The sequence below is a fragment of the Lissotriton vulgaris genome, chromosome 9, assembly GCF_964263255.1.
Source record: "Lissotriton vulgaris chromosome 9, aLisVul1.2, whole genome shotgun sequence".
NCBI classification, from domain to species: domain Eukaryota; kingdom Metazoa; phylum Chordata; class Amphibia; order Caudata; family Salamandridae; genus Lissotriton; species Lissotriton vulgaris.
In genome coordinates, this window is record NC_141697.1 from 391578122 (window position 1) to 391604143 (window position 26022).

Below are 26022 nucleotides of genomic sequence, written 5' to 3' on the forward strand. Positions count from 1 at the left end.
TGATGACAAGCTCAACTTTGGTGACCAGGTTAATGCAGTGGCATCAGCCACCTATTACACTCTCAGAATGATCAAGAAAATACTGCCCTTTTTGCCGGCTGACAGTCAGCAGACAGTTGTTACAGCACTTATCCTGTCAAGGCTGGACTACTGCAATGGTCTTTACCTAAATATACAAGAATGGTTTCTGAATAAACTTCAACTGTTGCAAAACGCGGCAGTGAGATTGCTCACCGGCACAACCAAATTTGCTGCAATTTCCAAGGAAATCAAAAAACTTCACTGGTTACCTGTTGGGAAAGGGGTGCTTTTTAAATCCCTATGCACCGTTTACAAGCCCTACAAGGAACAGGTCCAATCTACCTGAAGCTGCAGTTTCAGTGGTATTTGCCCAAAAGATCTCTTCGCTCTCTAGGAGCTAAATTGGTGACAGTACCACCCACTAAAAAAGCTATGTGGGGAGGGAAAAGCTTTATTGTTTGTGCTTCAAAGGCGAGGAATTACCTTCCTTTCCATCTGAGAAGTGCCACTGACCTCCTGGCATTCAGGAAAGGGTTAAAAATCTGGCTCTTTAACATGTAAATATGTTTACAACGTTCAGTGCTCAGAGGACAGTAGCTAGCGCCAGGTCACCTTTGGGTAATTGCTGCGCTTTATAAATGCACATAACATAACATTGTGGAGATAAGTGCAAAAACAATACAAACCAGTCTTCCCCCATCATTAGGAGCAACACTTTATAAGGGGAAACATCCGGAATAATGAGGCCAGAGCCACATGTTCCGGAAGCCCTCAAGCAACGACTCGCCTGAACAACGACTTTGCCTTAACCATGCAAGTGCTTGGTTAAGGCAAAGTCGGTCTAGTATTCGGAATAGGTGGGGAGAGAAGAGCATCGGAAAGTGAACAGGACAGGTGTGAGGGGTTTGGAGTAGTTTTTAGTTGATGGGGGTTTGGGGTAGATTTTAGTGGGTGGGGGGTTTGGGGTAGTTTTTAGAGTGGGGGGTTCAGGTAGTTTTTAGGGGGTAGTGGGCATTCGGTGTAGTTTTTAGGGGGGTGTCTGGGATCGTTTTTACAGGGTGGGTGGGGTTCAGAGTAGTTTTTAGGGGTGGAGGTTCAGGTTACTTTTTTGGGGGGTTATCAGGGTTATTCTTTAGGGGTGGGAGGGGTTCGGAGTAGTTTTTAGAGGGTGGGGGTTTGGTTTCGTTTTTGGGGGGTGGGGATGGTTTAGGGTAGTTTTTGGGGATGGAGTTTTTGGGTAGTTTTTAGGGGGTGGGGAGTGTTCAGGATTGTTTTTAGGGGGTGGGGGTTCAGGGTAGTTTTTAGGGGTGGGAGGGGATTGGGTCAGTCATTTTTAGAGGGTAGGGGGTTAGTTGATGGGGGTTTGGGGTAGATTTTAGTGGGTGGGGGTTTGGGGTAGTTTTTAGAGTGGGGGGTTCAGGTAGTTTTTAGGGGGTAGTGGGTATTCGGTTTCGTTTTTAGGGGGGTGTCTTGGGTCGTTTTTACAGGGTGGGTGGGGTTCAGAGTAGTTCTTAGGGGTGGAGGTTCAGGTTACTTTTTAGGGGGGTTATCAGGGTTATTCTTTAGGGGTGGGAGGGGTTCAGAGTAGTTTTTAGAGGGTGGGGGGTTTGGTTTCGTTTTTGGGGGGTGGGGATGGTTTAGGGTAGTTTTTGGGGATGGAGTTTGGGGTAGTTTTTAGGGGGTGGGGAGTGTTCAAGGTTGTTTTTAGGGGGTGGGGGTTTGGGGTAGTTTTTAGGGGTGGGAGGGGATCGGGTCATTTTTAGAGGGTAGGGGGTTCAGGGTAGTTTGTAGGAGGTTGGGGGTGTATTTAGGGCTCAGGGGGAGGAGGAGGGGGGTGGTAACATTAGCCACGGATAGCAGTTTACCATGCATGCCTTTACCACGAAAATTTGTGGTAAAGGAATGAGTGGTAAACCATTACGTGGTTAAGACGCGGTCGTTGTAGAGACCGCGTTGTAAAGGTAGGCGTTGTTGAGGAACTCGTTCTGGCATACAATCCTCTACAAGTGAAAGATTGTAATTTGCTTAGTGAGGCCTTGAAAGCTCCTTCACATCAGACCTTGAAACAGAAAACATTAGGTAATGAAGAAATTAGCTATCAGATTAAAAAAATCTCATGGAACATTGCAGGTTTACGTAACAAATTGGTGCTATCTGAGTGGCGGAATATGCTAGCAGTTTATGACATTATCTGTTTTCAGGAAACATGGGAAGTGCTGGAACACTTTATTGATGGGTTTGCTCTTTACCATACACATACCATCCCCCCGCCTGCAGAGCAAGCAAAGGGAGGTTTGGCCATCTATATTGTCAATACCTTTCCTAGGAAGGTGATCAAATTTATCAACAATTCCCTATTTTTCCAACTACTTTCATGAGATATCCATGAAGATTGGGTTTTGTTAATCATGCTTATACACACAATCAACAGATGCTACAAGACTTCTACCAAGAAACTTCTGATTTCCTGTTTTTGTCAGGATGTTGGATTTTGCTTCTACTCTGCCCTACAGGTTTGGGCTATCCAAAAATATTGGAGTAGACGCCTCACTCACTTGTCATTATATGCTTCATCATCGGCGCCCATCCACACCCTGGTAAGATGGTACTACTCGGGCGGACGCAAACATAGGTGGTTCTAACGTTCCTAGATAAAGCAAAACTGGATAAGCAGGGATCCAAAAGAGTGATACTTTAAAAATACCCAAAGATTACTACTTTATTGAGAGGGTAACTGGCGTATAGCTACAAATGTAAATTTATGAGTTTTATTAAATTCAGTTATTCAATGATACCCTTGTTTCTGTGCTAACATGTTTCGGCCCTCTCAAGGAGCCCAATCAGGTCTTGGGCCTTCGTGAGCACTGTGTTTTGTACATCCTTGCTGTGTATTGTGCACACACACTCCATGCACATTCGTGAGGCCTAATGCTCTCACCTGTTTTGGTTTGTTTCCAGAGGTTTTTCTGTAAGTCAGGAGAAAAATAGAGAGATGACTTTTACTTCCCTGACCCATCCTAATTACTTTCATCCATCTCAAACATCTATAGTGTTGCACCATTCTCTAGAATTCATAGGTATCATTAATTCCCAGTTATCAAATCTGACAGCATTCTTCCTTTCTATTTTCATTTTTTTTTTAAACAATCGATTTGGTGCTCCCATTGTGAATGTAACAATCTATTTTCGTGTCCCTGCTATTCCCTGAATGTCTAAATTATGTGTTGAATTCTTTTGTGTGATACAATAAAGGTCTAGACATTTTTGTGGAGTGGAAGGTCTGCATTGTGAATTTACCTTTACAATCCCCTTGGATACTGTGTCACTCATACCTAATCATATTGCGCTTACCCACTAGTATATTTGTTAAGGGCCACGTCGTTCGTGCGGGTGGTGCTGTCTTGTAGTCACACACTTAAAGTGATAGAACAAGCATATAAGTTTATGACGGATGGCTCACATGACAGTTTGCAGTTATAATACTTTACTATTTTTTTTTTAAACTTTATATTTAATTTCTCCTTATTGTTCTTTTTGGAGGTAGCCTTCTGTTAATCATGAGCTTCTAAAACAACAGCTTTGATGAGACGAGTTCTCATGTTGATGTTGATTTAGACATGGCCTGCCATTCAATATTTAGGGATCACCCCCCATTCTATACGCCATTTTTCCGGTGATTTTAATGCCCATCATTTCCCCATTTATTGGAAAGCAGTATGTGGGATATGCGATCCCCTGAATGAAACTGTGATACATTTTAGACACTATGGGCATCATTAGGATGGCGGGTGGACTTCGTCCGTCCGCCATCCTGACGGAAAACGGGACCGCCCGCCATATGTGCGGCAGTCCGGCAGGGGAGATTAGGATGCGCCCCCCACACCGGCGAGCGCATCATGCATTGCAGGCATGGCGGCAGGCGTTGCTTTCCGCAGCACCAGCTGCAATGGTAAAAATGCATGGTGTGCATTTGCATGCACGAAGTGGCAGGCACCACGGTACCCCAATTGTGAACTCCACATGCCTGCCCAAAGGCTGCTCTCCGCCTGCATACTAATATGGATGGCGGTATCTAGCAGACACTGCCACCATATTAAACCCTTTTCCACCCGGTCGACCGGGCAGAAAAGCGGTGGATGTTTTACCGTCCGCTGGGGTTCCCACCACAATACTGATATGGCGGGGGAAATGGGTGGCAGTTGGGGTAGGATGTAGGGCGGATCGCCACCCCCCCATATGGCGGTGGCGATCCGCCCTACATCCTAATGGACCCCTATGGCTCTGCTTTAAACAACTTGTTGGTTAAGTTGGATTTTAGTAAGATAAATGAACTGAGGGCTACAGGGGAGTTAGCTGCAATGTTCCTAAGACATGCAGGTTCCTCCACGATTGATTATATTTTAATTACCGAAGACCTAACTAGTAGGGTGACTGAATGTGACTGTAAATTCACTGTGTATAGTGACCATGCGCCTCTGACAACTAGTTTGGTGTTTAGCGGTCATTTCAAGGTACCTTCATCTCTGGGATATTTGCCATAGTTGGCAAACTAGAATGGATATACCAACACTTGGGATGAGGTGGTCATCTGCCTGATTTGATTTGATTTGAGTAAAATTTATATCGCGCAGACATTAACCCGAAGGCATCAAGGCGCCTAACAAAGCATATCATTAACATAGGCATGACACCATTACAGATAGGCCTGCACAAAGAGATCCGCCCCATTTAGCTCTTCTGACGCGGGGAACTGACAGGAGAAGTCTACTAGAGGAGCGCAAGTCCCTAGAGGGAATATAACGGGACAGGATAGATCCTACACCAGTGGAACTGATGATCATCCCCCTGCTCAAAAAGTCCGGATTGGACGTGGAGGTGTTGGCGAATTACAGACCTATTTCGCTTCTGCCTGCTTTCGCAAAGATCATTGAAAAACACGTGCATAAGGTGCTCGCCGATTATCTGGAGTCCCATGATCTACTGCACCCCACTCAATCTGGTTTCCGCACCAATCTTAGCACTGAAACAGCACTCCTGGAAGTTTCGGAGGCGATTAAGGAGGTGCTGGATTCAGGTGGCAGGGCAATGCTGGTGATGTTAGATCTGTCGGCGGCCTTCGACACCGTCCCTCACGAGGGTCTCCTCGCAAGACTTTCTGAGATCGGTCTTAGGGGGACGGTGTTCAATTGGTTTCGGTCATTCTTGACGGGCCGTCGACAAACGGTCTGGGCCTCTGCTTGCTCCGCCGAGATGTCGCCACTGGGTGTCGGGGTCCCTCAGGGCTCAGTATTGAGCCCGACCCTTTTTAACATCTTCATGACCCCTCTGGCGGCTCTGGCGGAGTCTTTCGGGGCTCAGATCGTTTCCTACGCGGATGACACCCAGCTCCTCTTTACTTGTGAGAGGGGTGCGGACTTCGACGGAGAGAGGATCCGGGGTTGACTTGAGGCGGTGTTTCAGTGGTTCCAACATAACAGCCTCAAGTGCAACTCGGATAAATCCGAGGTCCTCTTCTTTGGGTGCAGTTCAGATCCGGACTGGAAGGTGTGGTGGCCAGAGAACATGTTCCCACCAGCAAGTTCGTCCCAGGTGGCTAAAAACCTGGGGATTAAGATCGACAATGGCCTCACACTGCGCTCTCAGATAATCGGCCTTACTGGCACTTGTTTTGGCCTGCTCCGGATGCTGCGCAAGTTTCTCCCTTTACTATCAGAGGAGCACAGGAAGATTACGGTGCAGGCGATAATTGGCTCGCGAATTGATTATTCAAACATTCTTTATCTCGGCTTGCCAGAATACCTGCTTCAACGGCTGCAGGTGGTCCAGAACTCGGCAGCACGGGCAATCTTTGGACTGTCCCGCCGTGCCAGAGCCTCGGGCCTCCTGCAGGCACTGCACTGGCTTCCCGTCTGGAAGCGGATAATTTTCAAAACCCTTACTTGAAAAGGCCTCCTTGACTTTGGCGCATAAGGCACTGCATGCCTCCGGAGCGAAATACCTCCAAAAAAGGCTGGCTTTTTATCATCCGGCCAGGCCCCTGAGGTCAGGATCCTTGTTCTTTGCCACTGTTCCCCGTGTCAGAAAGGCTCGTATTGGAGGCCGTTCTTTCAGATTGTTGGCCCCCCAGCTATGGAATATGCTGCCAGTGGCCCTACGCAGCACTTCAAATTTACTGGCCTTTAGGAAAGGGCTCAAAACCTGGCTTTTTACTTCTTAGTTGCTTACTTGGTGTTTCTATTTTCTCTCAGGATTCTCTGTTTTGTCTTTTTCTTTTGTTATGTTATGAGATAGGTGTGCAAACCAAAGCACCGGGACACTCTCCGAGTAGCCGTGCGCTATAAAAAAACCTGTATAACATAACATTTGGCAAGGGCCTTATAGGTCATGCATAGGGTCTTGAAATGGATGCGGTCCTCAACAGGGAGCCAGTGTAGCATCTTTCTGGCCGCTGTGGCTGAGGCACGCTTGGGGAGATCTAGCACAAACCTGGCAGCAGCGTTCTGGACTACCTGCAAGCGCTGTAGTAGACTTTTATTCAGTCCCGTATACAGCGCATTGCAGTAGTCCAGCCGGAATCAATGAGTGCAACTGCAAGCTGTTTTCTTGCCTGCAAAGATAGATAGTGCCTGATTCTCCTCAGAATGTGGATGATGCCCCAGCAAGTAGAGATGGTTCTACTAACCTGTTTATCCAAGTTGAGGGCAGGATCAATCATGACCCCCAGATTTTTAGCGGAGGAGGTGGGGGAGGGGCAGACTCCTAATGAGTCGGGCCACCAGCGAGATGACCATACATCATCTTTCCCTCCAAACACCATCACCTCCGTTTTCTCCCCATTCAGTTTTAATGAATTGTGAATCATCCATTGTCCGACTGCCTCCATACAGGACCTAAAATTGGAGGCAGTCGGGACACCTGACTGGGAGAGAGAGACAAGGATCTGGGTGCCATCCGCATAGGATACTATCTCCATCCCATAAAATCTAATAAGCCTGGCAAGTGGGGTCACATAGATGTTGAATAGGGTCGGACTAAGAGCCGACCCCTGGGGAACCCCACATTGCACAGGCAGGGGCGGAGATAGATACTCCCCCAACTTCACTCTTTGCACTCGGTGACTGAGGAAAGAGGTAAGTAGATCTAAGGCTGAACCCTGAACCCCAACCTCCCTCAGCCGAGCTGTTAACACTGAGGGAGAGAGGGTATCAAAGGCCGCCGTTAGATCCAAAAGGATCAGGAGGGTGGTCTGGCCCCCATCAACACGCGTAAGGATGTTATCCAATACTATGGTGAGGGCCGACTCGGTGCTGCGTTCCCTCCTGAAACCATGTTGGGAAGAGTCAAGACAGCCCGAACTCTCTACAAATGCGGCAAGATGTTTATTAAGGTGTGCTTCCAGCATCTTTGCTGGAGCAGGGAGCAGGGATATAGGCCGAAAGTTTTTTAGAACCGCAGGATCCAAGGAGGCCTTTTCAAGTAAGGGTTATACCACAGCGTTTTTCCATTGGGTGGGGAAAAGGCCATCCCTCATGGCTCTATTCATTATGTCAACCAGGGGGGGCAGAAGAATATCCCTACACTGTTTGAGAATCCTGAGAGGGCATACATCCAGGGGTGACCCAGATTTTGTTTTATTGAGGAGGCTATCCAGATCCTCCAGGGAAAGAGGGGGGAAAGAGTCTAAAATTCCCAGAGGAAGTGTTTCATCCGGGGCATGGTCCATAGTTCCCAGAGCAGGAGGCCCACTAATGAGAGATTTTTGCAGCTCCAAGGCAGAGTAAATGTCTAAAATTTTTGACTGGAAAAAGGAAGCAATATTATTGCACAGCTCTTGGGATGCTACTACGGGATCAGGGGTTTGGAGGGTTATAAGGGAGTCCACTACCCTAAAGAGCTCTTTAGGAGAAGTCAGTGAGGTAGTCAGGGCCATAAAGTGCTCTTGCTTGGCCTTTATGATTTCCCCCTTATATTTCCTCAGCAGGGTCTTATGTGCTTCCTTATCCTTTAGGTCCCAACCCGAGTGTCATAGTCTCTCCCTCCTCCTCACTTCTTGTCTGAGGAGTCTAAGATTTTCCGAGAACCAGGGGGCTGAGGGCCTTTTTCTGGCTCGGTAGCATAGTTGGGTCGGGGCTAATTCATCCAGTGCCTCAGTCACTGTCTTTTCGAACTGTAGGAGTGCTGTGGAGACACTTCCCCCTTGAGGTGAGGATAGATTGGGTGCCCACGGAGAGAAGGACCTATTAGAAACTTTCTTGAAATTCCTGCGACATTCTTTTTTGCTCGGAAAGTTTTTGGACGTTTGAAGGAGCGGGCAGGCTAGCTCAAATGGAACGGCCAAGTGGTCAGACCATGACAGAAAAATAGGGTCCTTAATCGTCAGCCTCTCGTCATTGGAAAAGATTCCGTCGAGCGTGTGGCTTGCTCGATGTGTAGCCCCTTTAACCAATTGGGCAAAACCACAGGCTGACATGGCATCAAGCAAGGAGACAGTATCGTTGATGTCGTACCTCTCCAAATGAAAGTTAAAATCTCCCAGAACTGTGAGATCTTTCCGACCGAAGTATGGTTCTAGGACGTGGAGGAGCCGTTGTCCAAAATCAGTGCGTGAGCCAGGAGGGCGATATATAAAAATTCAGTTGAAGAAGGCTCTATGGCCGCTTTTTATGGAAAAGAAAAGAGCTTGAAAGCTGACCGTAGGGACAGAGATAGGAGCAGTGTGGCAATGAAAGTGATCCCTGTAGAGGATTGCTAACCCTCCTCCCACCCGGCCTAGTCTATCTTGACGAGCCAGGCAGTATCCTTCTGGAACAGCTTCAATAAGATCTGGACCATAGGAATCCTTTGCCCAAGTTTCTGTGACAAAAACCAGAGAGGGCTTCCTATCTGATACAAATTCCTTAAACAAGATGTTATTTTTAATAAGTGAGCGGGCGTTAAGGAGGATAGAATGTTCCTTCAGTGACCTAACTTTGGGGGAATGGGAAAGTGAAGTCATATAACTGGATGGAGGGGGCGTGGAGTTTACCGTATCTGACAGCCGGCATCCACACGTAAAATGTCGTCCGGTGAGCATGTATGAGAACATGTAAGCCTAGGGGGTTTAAGCTCGAGTAAGGTCTGAATAGAGTATCTAAGGTACAGGGGGTCGGGGGTCCCTAAGCCATATGTCCAGCCGTCCAGCCCGTCCTTAGCGCGGACGGGCGCAGACGGGCTGGACTCTGGCGTGACTCCGGCGTCACTACGGTGCACTCGAAGCGCGCACACGCTGCGCGGCATAATAGCCGGTTTAAGAAGGGCTCTAGTCAGTCCACCTGACTGCTAGAGCACGAGTCAAAACAGCGCTTCCCCAACACCCACCCAAGATGGCGCCCACCTAGTATTGAAGCGCGAGGGACCGGCCCGCCAAAATAGCAGTGAAGGCACTATCATAGTGTTGCAGTGCGAGCGGGGATAAAAACAGGGGAAAACTGTGGGTAAAGTAAATAAAAAGAAACGACAAAACGGGAGCTTTTTAAAATACGCTAGAGCGTCCTAATGCGGGCGTAAATGCAGCAGTGCAGAGCCTAATTAATTAATTAATTAATTAATTATGTGCTTATATAGCGCTGGAATCACTCCCGAAGGGGTACCTCCGCGCTTCGACCGCTGCGAAACCCTTCCTGGCTTCCCTGAGAGATGGTCCCTTAATGGGTATCTCCAGGGTGAGACCAGGCATCCCCGGCGGTCTAGTGGGGCCGTTAGTGAAGATGAGGCAAGCTAGTGCCCAGAGTTGCCGAGTGTGATCGCTGATCAGAGTGGGCACCGAGGCGAGAGAATTATCGAGTCCGCTGACCCTGGTCCAGAAACCTGCCGCGTCGGGAATCGAACCCTGGTCCCGGGCCGTCCTCTGCTCTCGGGTCTGCCGCCTCTAACCAGTGAGCCACACTACTTCACCTAAGCAAGGAGAACCTACCTCCTGCCTGCCTTAAGTAATGATCTCGATGCAGCCTCTAGTCAGTCCACCTGACTGCTAGAGCGCGAGTCAAAACAGCGCTTCCCCAACACCCACCCAAGATGGCGCCCACCTAGTATTGAAGCGCGAGGGACCGGCCCGCCAAAGTAGCGGTGAAGGCACTATTATAGTGTTGCAGTGCGAGCGGGGATAAACACGGGAAAACTGTGGGTAAAGTAAATAAAAAGAAACGACAAAACTGGAGCTTTTTAAAATACGCTAGAGCGTCCTAATGCGGGCGTAAATGCAGCAGTGCAGAGCCTTATGGAGTTCACTCTGTCTGGATTCGCTGGTTGACTCATCTGCAATTAAAAGTGCGTTTTTGGGTATTTTAGCCAATATTAACCAGCCACTGATGCGGGTCAGCTGCCTAAACAAATCTGACACCAAGGGCTGCTTTGATGTGAGCTGTACCAGAGGACAGAGTGAACTCCATAAGGCTCTCCGCACCAAGCCTAGAATACTGGAACACATTAGGTCAGCATGTGTGCTCTATAAAGAGGCTCCGGAGACTAGGAAGACCCAGAAAAAGAAGAAGGCCTGGGAGAAGCTCCAAAAGGGGAGTGAATTAAAAGATAGTATATCTTTTTGGAAAGTAATTAATGCCCTTTATTTAAGGAATCATCTGACCCTAACATCGAAGTCTACATGCAAGAAGAGAAGTGGGTGGACTATTTCTCAATGTGGCGAACAAGGAAAAAGTCCAACCTTATGATACCCAGGGTGCTCCTAGGGGGTAACTTTATTTATTTGACATTCCAATTGAAGGAAGTACAGAGGGCTTTGAAGGAAAGTAGTAGGGAGAAAGTCCCAGGCCCTGAAAGTTCCCACTCGATATATTTTGTGTACACCCAGACCTGTAGGCTCCGCTGATGAATAAATATCTTTAATGCCATTGCTAAAGTAGGCCAAGCACCTATATGCTGCACTTCGATTATAATCCCTATATTAATAAAAAGTGATAAATCCCTCCCAAAAAACTTTAGGCCCATATCCCTCCTGTATTCAACAGTGAAGGTGATGGGGCACATTTTATTGCACAGATTGGCGGAATGGGCCCCTGAAAATAATAATTTAACAGATAAACAGTATGGTTTTAAAAAAGGATTGGGCACGGTGAACCAAGGCTTGAATTTATCCTTGCCTATTGGGAAATACACTGTTGCCAAAAAGAGCACAATCTTTTTTTTCTTTTGTGGAATTGTCTGCAGCTTTTGACTGCGTATCACATTCTAAACTGTGGGTCATCATGGAAAATTGTGAATAGAGGAGACAATCATTAGCTTCATTAGACAAATGTATAGCGATGCAAATACATGTGTTTGTTTCAGGTGAAATAATGAATTAGCTCAATTTCAGATTTTGAGAGAAGTTAGACAAGGTTGCATATTGGCCCCTTTTCTGTCTGTACGTGAACAGGGTGGAAAAGTATTGAGTTCAAGATCACAGGACACATCTTATGTTGGCACCCGCACACAACTTATTCTTTCTTATGCGGCTGATGCAGTGTAGATTGCATGAACAGGCTGAGGGCTCCAAGGGTTGATTAATGATTATATCATCTTTATGCACAACCTTGATCTATAAGTTAACGCTTCTAAAACTTTTACAATGATATCTAGAGCAAGGCCTAGGAGAAGACCTGTGCATATTATTAATAACAGTAGAGTGATGGAGACTGCAACATTCTCGTATCTTTGAATCCTCTTTGATGATAAATGTGCCTCGAAAACCATGATTGCAAATAAGGTGGCCCTGTTTGAAAAGGCTATACTAGGTGTATCCAGATTTGTCAAAAAGTTGGGTTCCAAACCACTTAAGGAAATCCCACAATTCTATGTAAATGTGTGTTAATTGCCACATATGGGTCTGGGATCTGTGGCATTCAGTAGGTACAAGCCATTTAGTCCGTAGAAAATGCATTTCTGAAAAATCTCTTGGCTTTCCTGCTAAATTGTTCAAATGCTATAATTCAAGAGGAACTTCGGTCCCCTTACATAACATGTATAATTAATATGACAACGGTGATACTCTGGCACTGCTTTTGGAGAAAGGAGGAAACAGCCATTTTGAAGTATCTCTAATTGCATGCAGCTGAGGATGGCTCTCTTTTTTTTATAATTCTTTTTATTAAAGAAAACATCAGCAAAAATCCCATTACAGAGGTTTCTGTAGAGCTGCAGATTATACATCAGGGGGTCACAGAATAAGTAATACCTAGAAAGGTAAGGGAACTTTATGGGGAGGGGGGTCATCAAGAACAGCATTTCTGGGTAGCGTACACATTTCTCCTCTGTAGTGATTCCAGGGCCCCCAAACCAATGACCACTTTCAAGGGCATCGCCTCGCAAGATACGTAGTTTTCTCCCTAAACATACACAAGTCTAAATAGTTTTCCCACATTTCCAGTGTGGGAGGGTGCTCCGCTCCCCATAGCTGGGCTATATTTCTTTTAGCTAACATGAAGCCCAGAGTAGCCCATTGCGTCTGTGAGGTATTTAAGTCGGTAGGCTCCCAGATGTTTAGGAGGCACCTTCTCGCCTCCGGTGTCAGGGAGATCCCCAGTACCTTATGTAGAGTGTTGTGTATCATGCACCAATATGTGGTGACATGTACGCATTCCCAGATGATATGCATAAAGGTCCCTGTGAGACCACATTGCCGTTTGCATAACCCCATATCTGACAGTTCCATGTGAACCAGTCGGGGTCACGTAAGATAGACCCTATGTACAATTTTAAGCGGAACCAATCTCCGGCGAGCTGGGATGGCGACCTCCCTTGGGTATGACACTGCTGTCTGCCAGTCCTTGCCATCTAGAGCTATCCCATTCTGTACCCATCTGTCCCTTAGGGCCTCAAGGAGATCAACCCTGTGGTTGATTCGCTTTTGATATATCAAGGAGATCGTTTTTTCAGGAAGGTGGCCGTCCAGTGTCCTATCCTCCAGAGGGGAGTCCTCAGGGGGCTCTGTGTCCCCGGGCAGTGCCGATAGAAGCGAGTGACGGACTTGTACATAGCGGAAGTATTCGGCATTAGTTAGTTCATACTCGACCGGCATTTCCTCAAACGATTTAATTCTTCCCTTCCCCCAGATACCCTTGACCATGGAGATTCCTACGAGGTCCCACTTATCCAATCCTTTTGTTCTTCAGAGCCTACCCAGCCTTTCGGAGTCCCACAGCGGGGTGGCCATGGTCAGTTTGTCTTTCCAACCCAGTGAACCTGTGGCATCATGCCAGATTTGGAATGTGTGTTTAGTCGGCCCCGTTAATGCCAGTTTCTTTGGCCAAGAATACAAGGCTCTGCTATACCTACCCCCGGGAAGAAGCCATTTATCCATGGCATACCCAGGATCATCAATTCGGCCATATGTGCCATGGTTAATCACGGCCAGCTGGAAGGCCCAATAGTATCTTTTGATATCTGGAAGAGTAATGCCTCCATCATACCAAGAAAGCGTTAGTTTATTCAGAGCGATGCAGGGCCTGCCCTCCCATGGTAGATTCCGCTGCAGGCTCTCGATCTCACAGAAATACCCAGGTGGCACCACGTCCAAGGTATTGTGTAAAGCGTAGAGAAAACAAGGCATAGCCATCATTTTAAAGAGGGCTGCCCTACCCAACAATGAAAGAGGAAGCTTCCTCCAATTGGCAATATCACTCTTAAGCCTCTGCAGGGGGGGAAGGATATTTCGGGCTTATCAAACCACGGGATCCAAAGAGACAAAGACTCCCAAATACTTGAGCCCTTCTGTGCTGATCTGTAGAGGACAGTTTTGTGTAGGGACATGGGGATCTCCCCTCAGTACAAACAACAAGGATTTCTCCCAGTTGATTGAGAGTCCTGAATTTCTCCCAAAGGAGGCCAGGACATCGGGGGAAGGTTAAGTAAAGCAGAACCCGATTGGGAGGACTGCATATAAAGATATGCAGTCCTCCCAATCGGGGGACCACTGCATGCCCCTAATCAAAGGTTCCCAACGTATCCAGGCGGCAAGAGGCTCCAAGGCCAATGAGAAAAAAAGGGGGGACAACGGGAAACCCTGACGGGTTCTCCGACCCAGCAAGAAGGGTGCTGAAGCTCTGTTGTTTACCACTATTTGGGCGAGCGGTTCCATGTATAGCAGACGTACCGATCTGATGAATTCGGACCCGAACCCAAATTCGGCCAAGACCGCCCATAGATAGGGCCATTCAATCATGTCAAAGGCCATTGTTGCGTCGAGCGACGCGATTATAGCTGGCTCCCGCAGAGTGTGAACTCTGGCTATCACCCCATGCAATCTACGCAGGTTTAGGGCCGTGTTCCTATGGGGCAAGAAGCCCGACTGGTCAGGCTGGACCATCCCGCTGATGACTTTTATCAGTCTGTTTGCCAGGAGCTTGGCCAGGATTTTGGCTCAGCATTTAAAAGAGAGATAGGCCTGTACGAGGCACAGTTTGTTTTAATCTTGCCCTCCTTATGAATCACGACTGTCGTAGCCTCTCTCTGATCCCTAGGCAGAACCCCTTCGTCCCTAGAGTCCACAAACATTTCTTTAGAAAAAGGCGCCAGTTTGTCAGGTTTAAGTTTACAGAGTTCGATAGGGAGCCCGTTGGGGCCTAGTGCCTTAGTAGAATTCAATAAACGGATGGCCAGGGCGATCTCGCCTGCTGTTAGCGCACTATCCATAAATTCTCCATCCGTAGGGAAAGTCATGGGAGCTGCATGTCACGGAGTAGTAGTTGGGAGTCAGCTTCTGAGTGAGGGAAGACTGAGGTGTAAACCACCTGAAAGTGGTCTGCAAATGTATCTACTATATCCTGCGGTTCGGTAAGCGATACCCCCTCCTCCGTTAGGAGCTCTGGGATGAGATGGCAAGCCCAAACTCTCTTGTCCAGCCATGCGATGAGCTTCTCTGCCTTATCCGCCAGGTCATAGAGCCTGCCCTGCTGCTCCCTACCAAGAGCCTTAGCCCTATCAGTGACCAACGCCTTATAGTTGTGCTGCTTCAGGTTCAACAAATGAAGTATAGCCCGCGTCACTCCCGGTTCCAATTCTCACTCCAGCCTACTAATTTCAGTCTCGAGCTCCACCACCTCTCTCTGCTACTCCCTTTTAGAGCCTGCTATCAAAGACAGGGCCTGGACCCTGATGAGAGTTTTAAAGGTCTCCAATAGGGACCGGGACGAGGCTACCGACCCCACGTTATTAGTAAAGTATTCATCTAGCGTTGCAATGAGGTCTTTGCGAATTTTGGGACTGCGTAAATACCACAGATTGATTGGGGCCACCCTTCCCACTGTACCTCGTGCTCCGACCAAGTGGACCCACAGCGGAGAGTGGTCTGAGATGCCTCTGGCTAAGTGTGTGACCTCTGTAATGTAGGATGTTTGTGCAGCAGGGACTAGACAGTAGTCCAGTCGTGAAAGACTACTGTGTGCCCCCGAGTGGAATGTGTATTGCTTTTGATCCGGGTGGAGTAATCTCCAACCGTCAACCAGGCCCATTGCGTCCATGAAGTCTGGTAGCCACCGCATCGCCCGCCCCGTTTCCCGTGGGGGATGTCTGTCCTCTATACCAGAGACGATTGCGTTAAAGTCGCCTCCCAAAATTAAAAGTCCCTCAGGGAGAGTAAGCAGGACCGTCCCCAAATCTGCAAATGTCGTGCCCTGTAGCCCCGGAGGAACATAAATAGTTAGGAAAGTTATGTGTTGACCCTCCCACATGCCTGTAACTCCAATGTATCTGCCACTTCCATCCTCCCATGTGGAAGTCACTGCCAACGGGAATGCATTGCGAATCAAAATACCCACACCCCTGGAACCCGACGTGAACCCTGAGTGTATGACAAATTTGGACCCCATTCTGTTCAGAGCTTTGCATGAGTTTCCAAATAGACGTGTCTCCTGAAACAGAACCACGTCTGGCGCCTGCCTTTTAAGATACTGAAGGAACAATACTACGTTTAATTTTGGCCCCCAGCCCGTTAACGTTCCTACTCAATATCTTTACTTCCCTACTCCCCATCATCTACATGGTACAGTTGACAAACCTCTGTATTTCGTCTATCGGACAAACGTACTGTGCTGATGCAAACAACAAACCACCCAACAGGTGAACCAAACATCCCTTTCCAAAACCCCCCCACCCCGCTGCCCTGCCCACTAGGCTCTAAATGACCCACTGAAAAATGCAGAGTGCCTGTCGCCCCCAAAAATTCAAAGAAAGAATACAACTTAGGGGGTAACAGGTCATGAGCTCCTGCCCGTGTCCCCAACCCATGTAACAGTTGGTTCTTATAAATGTGGAATTAGCAACCTATCAAACCCCTTGCACCTCTATCTCCCTAGCATCAGTCAAGTGTTCAATAGGCTTCAGCTTCAGGGTGGCTGACTGTCCGCTTTATCGTTATCTCCTCGGTCTGCTGGGGCCAGAGTTCCCTGATATTCGAGCCACTCCATCACCGCCTCCGGTTGATCAAAGAACCACACCCGGCCCTCCACCTCGACTCTGAGATGGGCCGGGAACAACATCAGGTGTTTCAGGCCCCTCTCGCTTCACCGACAGGAACAATCTCCTCTGCTTTTGCACTCTTTGAGTGAAGTCTGGGAAAAGGGAGATAGTAGCATTCTCATACCTGAGTGGGGCGTTGGCTCTCGAGTTCTGGAGGATCACATATCTGTCTCGATAGTTGAGGACTCGGGCCAGCATAGGCGGTGGGGTCCGCCCGGGACCCTGTGAGCCCGTTCTATCACTAAAAACTTACTGAGGCCTTTCGGCTTTAGGTGCTTGAGGATGAGGTTCTCTACAAATAGGTCAGGGGCCTGCCCCTCTCCTCTTTCTGGCACAACCAAGATGCGGAGAATGTTACGCGGAGGTAGCCCTCATAATCATCCAGTTTAAGGTCAACTGAGTTACGGGAGGTCTGCATCTCTTGGACCTCTTTTTGTAATTGCGCAACGTCCTCCACCAGGCTGGTAGCAGCTAGTTCAACTTGCTTCACTTCCTCAGTAAGTTTCCCCATATCGGCCCTAATCAGATTAATGTCTATGGCCATGGAATCCATTGTGTTTCCAACGAGGTTTTTACCCCTGTGATAGCTTCCATGACATTCTTCAGAGAAAGCTCTGGTTCTTCCTCACTCGGGTTCCCCTTCGCCGTCTCCTCAGGGCTGGCACCGTAGCCTCCATGCACGCAGCGCGCCAAGTCCAGGGCCAGCAATCCTGTCACGGACCCCGGGGATTTCGGACGCCCACCGTCAGCAAGTCTGCCCTCAATGCGCCCTTCCGGTGTGAGACATCACTTCTCTGGCACTCCTTATCATTCCACCATCCAGCGAGGGCCTTTCTCGGCGCGGTGCCAGTGGACTCCATCCCCCTTAGCCGAAAAGCTGGCCGTTTTGGGGCTCACAGCCAATGCACTGCCCCAGGTCGTTACATACCACAGCTCTCAGCTAGGCAAGTATAGGCACGGCCAAGGCCAAGGCGCCTGCCCCTAGAAGCACGGAAAATCAGTCACAGGGGCAAAGGAGGAGGGGGGGAGCCCCCACCAGTCAAATAAACCAGGCAAATCTCGCCAACCTACGAGGTCCACCGCTCTGTTCCCCTCAACGTAGTGCCGAAAGTGAGAAGGCAGGCCTCATTCTCTCACTGCAAGGCACGTGTCACCAATTCGTCTGCTTCAGGCCTGGAGTTAAATGCGGGCCTAAGTCCTTCACCATCTCGCGGGTCTGCACCGAAGCTGGGGGGGTCAGGGGGGGAATTCGGGGGTCCCAAAAAAGCACTTGCCTGCCTCTCCCAGGCTCGTGATCAGTGTGGAGGAAATCGCTGCCATAGTGGCAGCCGCCACCGCGCTGTGCCTGCCACGTCGGCTCCCCTTCACCCCCTTCACTTCTCCCGGCACAACACACAGCCCCGATCTGGGCCACAGGGGCGATAGCAGGCAAACGGTCGCAGCGGCCGCAACTCCGTTACCAAGGCAGGCCGGAAGTCGTCCCAGCCGGGCCAGCACAATCACTGTGGGCCCCGGCTTCAAGGCCCCGTCTAGGCCCGCACCTGCCAACGGCTGTAACTCTTTGATCCAAAGGGCCACAAACCCCTTCCAGTGCAAGTGGATGCCTACAGGACTGACGGACGAGGTGTCAGGATAGTCGTTGGGGCTTACGGGCAGCGGAGCTCACATCCTAAGTGGCCATTCCTGATCGCGCTCGACCTCGCACCCCCCCCCCCCCCACCCCCCCCAGGATGGCTCTCTTATGTACAGTCGGTATGTGTGGAACTTACATGTGCCGAGAGTGACCTGGATTCGTGTTAAAAAGTTACCAAGTTATCTCTGAAGCATATGCTTTTGAATAAGGCTCAGTCAAAAAGGATTGAAAGAGATAAAGTGAAGAGGGTCTCCCGCTATATCTATCTTACACACAGAATACTCAACATTGTTATGTGTTGACTAGATTGCTTTTTACCTTTTATGATTGGTTACCCTGCGAATTGTTTTTCTTTCACTGATCTGAATTTGTGCTCTTGCCATGGAGTTTGTACCCAATCCACTTTGCATATTATGTTCTTTTGCACATTATATGATTCCCCCAGAAAACAATTTTTAATCCCTATTCTTAGTACAAATTTAGACTACTCAGACCAACGCTTTTGTTCTTACAACACCTCTATAGCCCCTGGGTCCATTCTCCCGCATGTCCCGCGCCCTGCTAGGATCACATACCCAGCCCAGGTACTAAAGGATTTACAGAGGACTGACTGTCACGGGGCCCTTAAATCAATCATTGAAGGTCCTTTTTCTTGTTTACATTGCAAATCCCAGTTCAGTTCTGACAGATCTGTGAATAGTTATACACCGCCTCTTAAAACATCCAAAATCACCGGTCATAAAAACATTCTCTGTAATGTACGCTCCCTACCCAAGCATACCTCTGAAGTCTGGGATATTATTTCCACAAATGCACCTGACTACTGTTTCATGACCGAGACGTGGCTTAAACCCCATTCTACTCCGTCCATTACATTGGCCATCCCTTCGGGATATAAAATTCTCCGGTTAGACAGACCTAAGAAAATTGGCGGTGGAATTGCTATTGCTCACAAAAGTCACATTGACTGTTCTGTCTTGGCAGAACTCTGCACACCAGACATTGAATTGCTGGTTTTTAAAACCTCTCTTTCTACCAAACAAACCAGATTAGGAGCCTTAGTCTATCGTCCTCCTGGACCTAGCTCTAACTTTGTTAATACTTTACTGGAAAATCTTGCGCCTTATGTTCAAAAGGATAAAGATTTTCTGTTAATAGGTGATTTTAATTTTCACAGTGAACTCACAAATTGCAAAGAAGCACAGGCTTTTCTTAATGATCTTTTATTGTTAGGTCTTCAACCACACAATGTGGGCCCAACTCATGTGGCCGGACACACCTTAGACCTGGTAATAACCAACTTCCCTAATGTCACATGCATGCCACCCATACAGGTCAGTTGGACGGACCATTTTATCCTTGAGTTTCATACTCCCTATCCTACAACTACTGCCCTCAAAACCACCAACATCCCCGAAATACGACGACAATGGCATAAGGTTAATGAGGCCTCATTTGCTGAACAGTTTGTTCAATCCTACCATGAGATTCCTGATGACATCGATAAAGCTATTGACATATTCAATAAAGACACTAAAATGGCCATAGATAAGATTGCTCCTCTAAAGCAATTTAGACCCCGACCAGCCAAAAAACAAGAGATCTGGTTCTCTGAAGAGCTCAGAAATCTCAAGAAAGCAGCCAGGAAACTAGAAAAAATATGGAGATCTACCCATCTAGTAACAGATCGGACACATTACTGGGACGCCCTAAGCATATATCACAAGGCTATTAGAATGGCGCGTAAAACCCATATTACTAACACTATCATGGCTGCAGATAACTCTCCCAGAGTATTGTACCAGGTCCTTCACTCTTTCACCAATCCCACAGCATGTGAGAGTGAAGACACATCGTCGCAATTACTTTGCGATAATATATCGCAATTTTTCTGCAATAAAATAGATCTTATCTATGCTAAAATAGTAAATACAAATAATACCCTGACTACAAACACAGCCCCGAATTTTCAGGATTCAGAACTTGATAGTGGTTCTTATACTTTAGACCTCTTCTCCCCTATCACTCATAAAGAGGTATCCCTGCTCATGGCGCAGATTAAAAGTGGAAGCCCTGATGATATCATCCCGGCAAGACTCATGCCCACCTTACTTGGAATCTTATCTCCCACCATTGAGAAACTTGTTAACTTATCCCTTTCCACAGGTTCTGTCCCTAAGCAGTGGAAACAAGCTTTGGTCAGACCAATCAGGAAAAAAACCACAACTCCTTGGACTGACCTATCTAACCTTAGACCTATTTCGTTGCTGCCATATCTGGGTAAACTAGCTGAGAAGCATGTTAATCGTCAGCTATCTAGCTACATTGAGAAAGCTGGCGGCCTAGACTTTTCTCAATCCGGGTTTAGGCCGAAACACAGTACAGAGTCCACCCTCCTGTCTGTGTCTGACGATCTGCACATGTTTCAAGACAAAGGCTACTCAGTAATTTTGGTGTTATTAGACCTTTCAGCCGCGTTCGACACCGTGTCACATAACATCCTCATTGACCGGTTGTCGAACGCAGGGGTTAAGAACAACGCCCTTGCCTGGCTAAGGAGTTTCCTTACAGATCGGACCCAGACTGTCACCATGGGCAAATACAGATCAACTGAGGTGGGGATTACGAAAGGGGTGCCACAGGGCTCCTGCCTGAGCCCAACACTCTTTAACATCTACGTGGCACCCCTGGCAAGAGTGATGCGCAAATACGGTTTCATCCCCGTGTCATATGCGGATGACACGCAGCTCCTCTTCCCATTTCGTAACCTCACCACAGAAACAAGAAACTCCTTCTCCGCTGGCATGAAAGCCGTCGCACTGTGGATGTCCACCAACTTCCTACAGTGCAATGTCAGCAAGACGGAAGTAATGCTATTTGGAGACGCCAAATTACTGTGGACCCCTGACTGGTGGCCCTCTGATCTCGGTGTTGTTCCAGAGCCTAAACAGATTGTCAAAAATCTGGGGATACGCCTTGATCAGGACCTTTCGCTCAAACAGCACAGCAATATGGTAGCTGGCGCATGCTTCCACATCATAAGCATGATGCGTAGAATTTTTCCACTGCTACCGGACTCCTCCAGAAGAACATTGGTGCAAGCCCTTATTTTGAGTCGTATTGACTATTGTAACGGGCTACTCCTTTCTGCCAATGAAGGAGTTCTAGACAGGCTTCAGGTGGTCCAGAACACGGCAGCCCGCCTTGTTCTAAATGCTCCCCCTAGAACAGCATCAAAACCTCTGCTGCAGAAACTACACTGGTTGAGCATTAGACAAAGAGCCAAGTTCAAGATATGTTGTATCATTCACAAATGCCTGAATGGAAATGGCCCTACATATCTGGAGCAGAAATTTACCTTCTATACTCCCTCCAGATCGCTGAGATCTAGTGAGAATTTTCTGCTGACTGTACCTCGTGTAAAAAAAACTAGACATGGAGGGAAAGCCCTATCCGTTGCGGGGCCTACACTGTGGAATAAACTGCCCCTGACCCTTAGGCTCTGCACAGATCATTTAAAATTCAGGAAGCAACTCAAAACTCTGCTATTCACCGATAAAATCTAAACCCATTCTCTCATCTGCATAGTGTTGGACTCTATCTGGTATCACAGCGCAGAGATACTCCGGTCGGAGTCGATTCCAGCGCTATAGAAACCCATAAATAAATAAATAAATAAATGGAGTGGCTTCATTTATTTGTCAGGCAGTTAAACTCCGGAAACATGCAATTCCTTGAAATATAGATTGTACTGATTTTATAATTCAATGTCCTAGTCCTTCTGAGCACTATGCTTATTTTTTCATGGCCCTCTTTTAACATCTCCGTTCTTGTATCCAATATGAAATGTTCTTTCTTTTTTACTTCATTGGATGTGCAATCCTCTGATATATTGCTTTTTCATGCACTTTTTAATCCTTGCTGCCAACCCTTTAGTACTGTGCTATGTTTTTATGATGTGTATTTTTAACTTGTTAATTGCAGAAGATGTAATACTGTTGCACGTATGATCCTTATAATGTGAAGTATACTTTTATCTGCTGTGTTTTTTTGCCACAGAAATGTGCCGAAATACAACTCTTTTGATTGACTGATTGAATCCCGCTTGTCAATGATGGATTAATGTTGGAATCAATTTCTATAGCACACGTTGAATGCACATGCTTTTGGCTAAGGGGCAAACTTTTAGACGGAGGTGGTATAGCTTTCTTCATGATGGATTGTATTCTTTTTTATTATGATATCTTGAACATTTAAAAATATCTACACATGTTGTGTGGGCTACACACACCTCTTATAGGATTTCTTGTAATTTCAGTAGTAATTGTATTTATCCATCATTTTGCCTTTAACGTGAACATTGCATTTGTCAAATTTGTGTTTAAGAACTTTTGTAAATATACATATCTTAACTTTTAACATATTTTTTACATATTTTTTTAATTTTTATTAAATGTCCGTAATTGTTTTTGAAGACAAACTATTTTGTAAAGGAGATGGGTGCAGCCCACAAACTGTCCTGGCATGTTCACGCTTATTATGAAAATGTTGTCTGGTTATAGTGTTGCCATTGGGGACAGTGGAAAAGAGTATGACGAAGCACTACTATAGAAATATTCACTCCCAAATAATGGTCTGACAGTGTATAGCGCATGGAGGGAAAGGGAGAGTTTGAGGTTATTTTATACCTGGTGACCCATTTTTCACAGGCAGCTGTCTGCATCATTTGTTGTCATGCTTTCTGTCCCTGACATCCTTTCCTGTGCTGTATAAGGATGGAAGTGTGTGACTCATTCGGTTGTGGGCCCCAAAAGAATCTGATGTTGGAGTTGGCTACCCCACGTTCTGTTCCATTGTTTCCTGTGATGTCACTTCCTTTGCTTTGCTGGTGGAATGTAGGTGTATGTTGGGGACAGCTTCCTGCGTACCTTTCTGTCATGTCACTTTCTGGATATCCATTCCTGTGAAGTGGCTTTCAATGGAGGAACATAGGTGGTTAATGGCAGGCAGTACTTCTGAGGTAGGACTTCAGTGTTATAGTTTGCAGAGGCATGACTGTTCCTTGACAAGTAGCCTGGCCAGGTTTCACAATATAAAAACTTTGCCCAATTTTAATGTGACGAAAGTATCTCTTCTACTACTAGGAATGAATCATTACAGAAAAATGTCCAAGTCATCCAATCTATTTTTGATTCCTGACTCTTGTGCAGCCTTGGAGCTTGTTCCTCATAACATCATTGAACGAGCCACTGAATTAATTATAGGTTTTCAGACTATCTCTCCATACCACAGGATAAGGCATGTTTTCTCCAACATCCTTACATACAGTGAAACTCTCTGGCTTAGTCTATTGTTCCTATCTGTTTATTGGCCCACTCATTTTATTCTGTACAACTACACTGGTGCTCAACAAAAAATGTTGATATTAATCCTCATATCAAAGACAAGTGACATAATTGATACTGTATGTATTTTAGGTGCTGCACATGTAGCAAAAATCACTGTTGATTCATGAACTTCTGATCCTGGGTGTCATTGATATACTGCAATGTAGGATTACTGAAATGCTATTAAGAAAAACTTATTGAAGTACCAGTAGTTTGGAAACACCGATGACAATAAACAGGACTATAGATTACAAGCTTTCGTTTTCTCAACACCCGCCATTAAATTTACAAAATGTAATCTGCACACACTATGTATAAAAGGGTTTTCCAGTACCCTTGTCAAAATGTTCATGATGTTATTGGACTCTAATAATGTTATAATTACATTATGGTTACATTAATTAGAGAGATATATTTACCTAGGTATTGTATTTTTAATTCTTACTCTGTTACTGTACGTGGACACTCTTCACATGTTTATTGAGGGATTTAGGATTCATTCTCCTTTCTGTGTGATGAAGGACCTAGTAATTTGCTGTCCTAGTCCAGTGAACATTACATCTTTAGAGCATGAGTTTACAGGGTCAATATTGATGTTTCCCTAATTGTAACAAAAATAAAGCACATGTGTTGGTTTGTTTTTAGGAATACCTGATGTCACCAAATTACAGAAAAGATAATCTTGTCTTTGATCGGATGTACGGTATATTTGGTGAAAGGTTGGTATCATACATTTAGAATCATGTTACTTTTCTAGATTCATAGCCTTCATTGATCTAGAATTCAGGATCATGACTCTTTTATGAGGCTGATAGGAATATAATCCCTGTGCATTAGCATTTTTGCAATAGAGCTGAAAACAAAAGTATTAACAAGATGTGTCCACTGTTAAGTCCAGGATGTCTTGATATGTGCCAGTTTATCAAATAATAAAATAGAGCTACTGTACTTGATGGTTTTACTTAAAGTCATGGTCTAGTCCATTGACTTTTGAAACTGTGAATGGCTCATCTACGGTGCAAGACAAGGAGTTAGACAGATTGAACATCATTATTTGATTGGACAATGGGCTCACTTGAAAATTGCTGTTAAAACCCATGAGTACCGGAATCATTCTGCTGTGCTTACACTGGCATTGATCTTGTTCTCTCAAGTACAATGATGTTTCAGTCGGTCATCCTCTTGAATCCAATATTTGCTCAACATTCTTCAAGTGCATCAGGTTGTGTATGTTATAGAACTAACTCTGTGTTTTAAAGTATGTAACACTTCTTTTTATTTTTGGGATTCTTAGCAACCACACCCCACACAACACTGCATCAATTTTCATGCACTGACCCCTGGGACATTCCACAGGTGATATGTGTTAATGATCAGGCATGGTCAAAAGATGTGGTTGTTCACTCAGATTGTCCATTTTTAGGTTTGGGTTTACGATGATGTATTCTAAATCTCAAATATTACATCCACATTTATTCAATTTCTCATGGTTTTATATTCGGGTATTGACCTTTAAATAACCCTGAATATGGTCCCATTGAAGGGCTGAACCCATAGAGAGGAGAAGCAGGGGAAATCCTGCTAAACTCTCATTGTGAAAGAAATCAGTGAGGGGGGAAAACCTTGAGCGAGGTCAAATCACAGTGAGCTAAAAGTAATCCTGAGGCCAATGAAGTCCACCATGTTGCTGGAGTAACAATTGCCACAGAGACTGAGGTCAAAGAGAAGCTGCAGTCATTTGCCAAACCTCAAAGAAACCCACACTAGGAACTGAATTGGATAGACATAGGACCAAGATAAGCTTGCTGCACCAGATAAACTATATTGAAAGCAATGGGGAGCGAAAGGTACTCCCTAGAAGTAAAATTGAGTCTTTGGTTATTGATCTTTGTTGAGAAAAGACCAAAAGAAACTAGCAGAAAAGGTGACCATGCTGAAACAACACTACTGAGGCCACAATTACAAACTATGAAGCTGTCAAAGCAAAAGCAAGACCTCACAGAACCATTCCAAAACTCTACCTGGCAAACTGGTGATTACACTTCAGTGGGGAAAAACATTGGCCAAAATTACAATCTAGCCCTTAGTCAGCCACGCTGAAGGATAAAGTACACAGTAACATAATAGCTGAAGTTATAGCACAGTATTTCTGAAAAGGCGAGGAGGACTCAACCAATGATGCCCTGTTCAGTTCAAGTTCAAAATACTTTATTGGGTTGATAAAAAATAAAACATAAATGCATATCACAAACACAAAGACAATACATAAGTTAAAATGACAGATGGCTATAAAAACATTTCATCAGTATAAAGAGCACAAGAAAACGGTAAAACATTAACAGGTGACTTCTGCAATTCAAATGTCTTTTTATGCCTATAAGGGTGCCTGACAGAAAGCTTGCAACATTAAAACACACTAGAGGGCTCAACAGCATTTGAAGGTAAATCAGGCCAGGTCTTACTTGCCAAAATCCCTTTCCTTTAAGTAATGGT

The 26022-nt window shown here is 46.2% G+C and overlaps 1 protein-coding gene across 1 annotated transcript in view; it reads left to right on the forward strand.

Annotated features, from left to right (window-relative positions):
* LOC147690172 (cholesterol 24-hydroxylase-like) overlaps nucleotides 1–26022 on the forward strand; it is a 275267-nt gene that overhangs the window by 87462 nt on the left and 161783 nt on the right. Inside the window, exon 4 of the mRNA XM_086937765.1 lies at nucleotides 24175–24248. Within this exon, the coding sequence (XP_086793891.1) occupies nucleotides 24175–24248 (74 nt within the window). The remainder of the gene's footprint in view (nucleotides 1–24174; nucleotides 24249–26022) is intronic.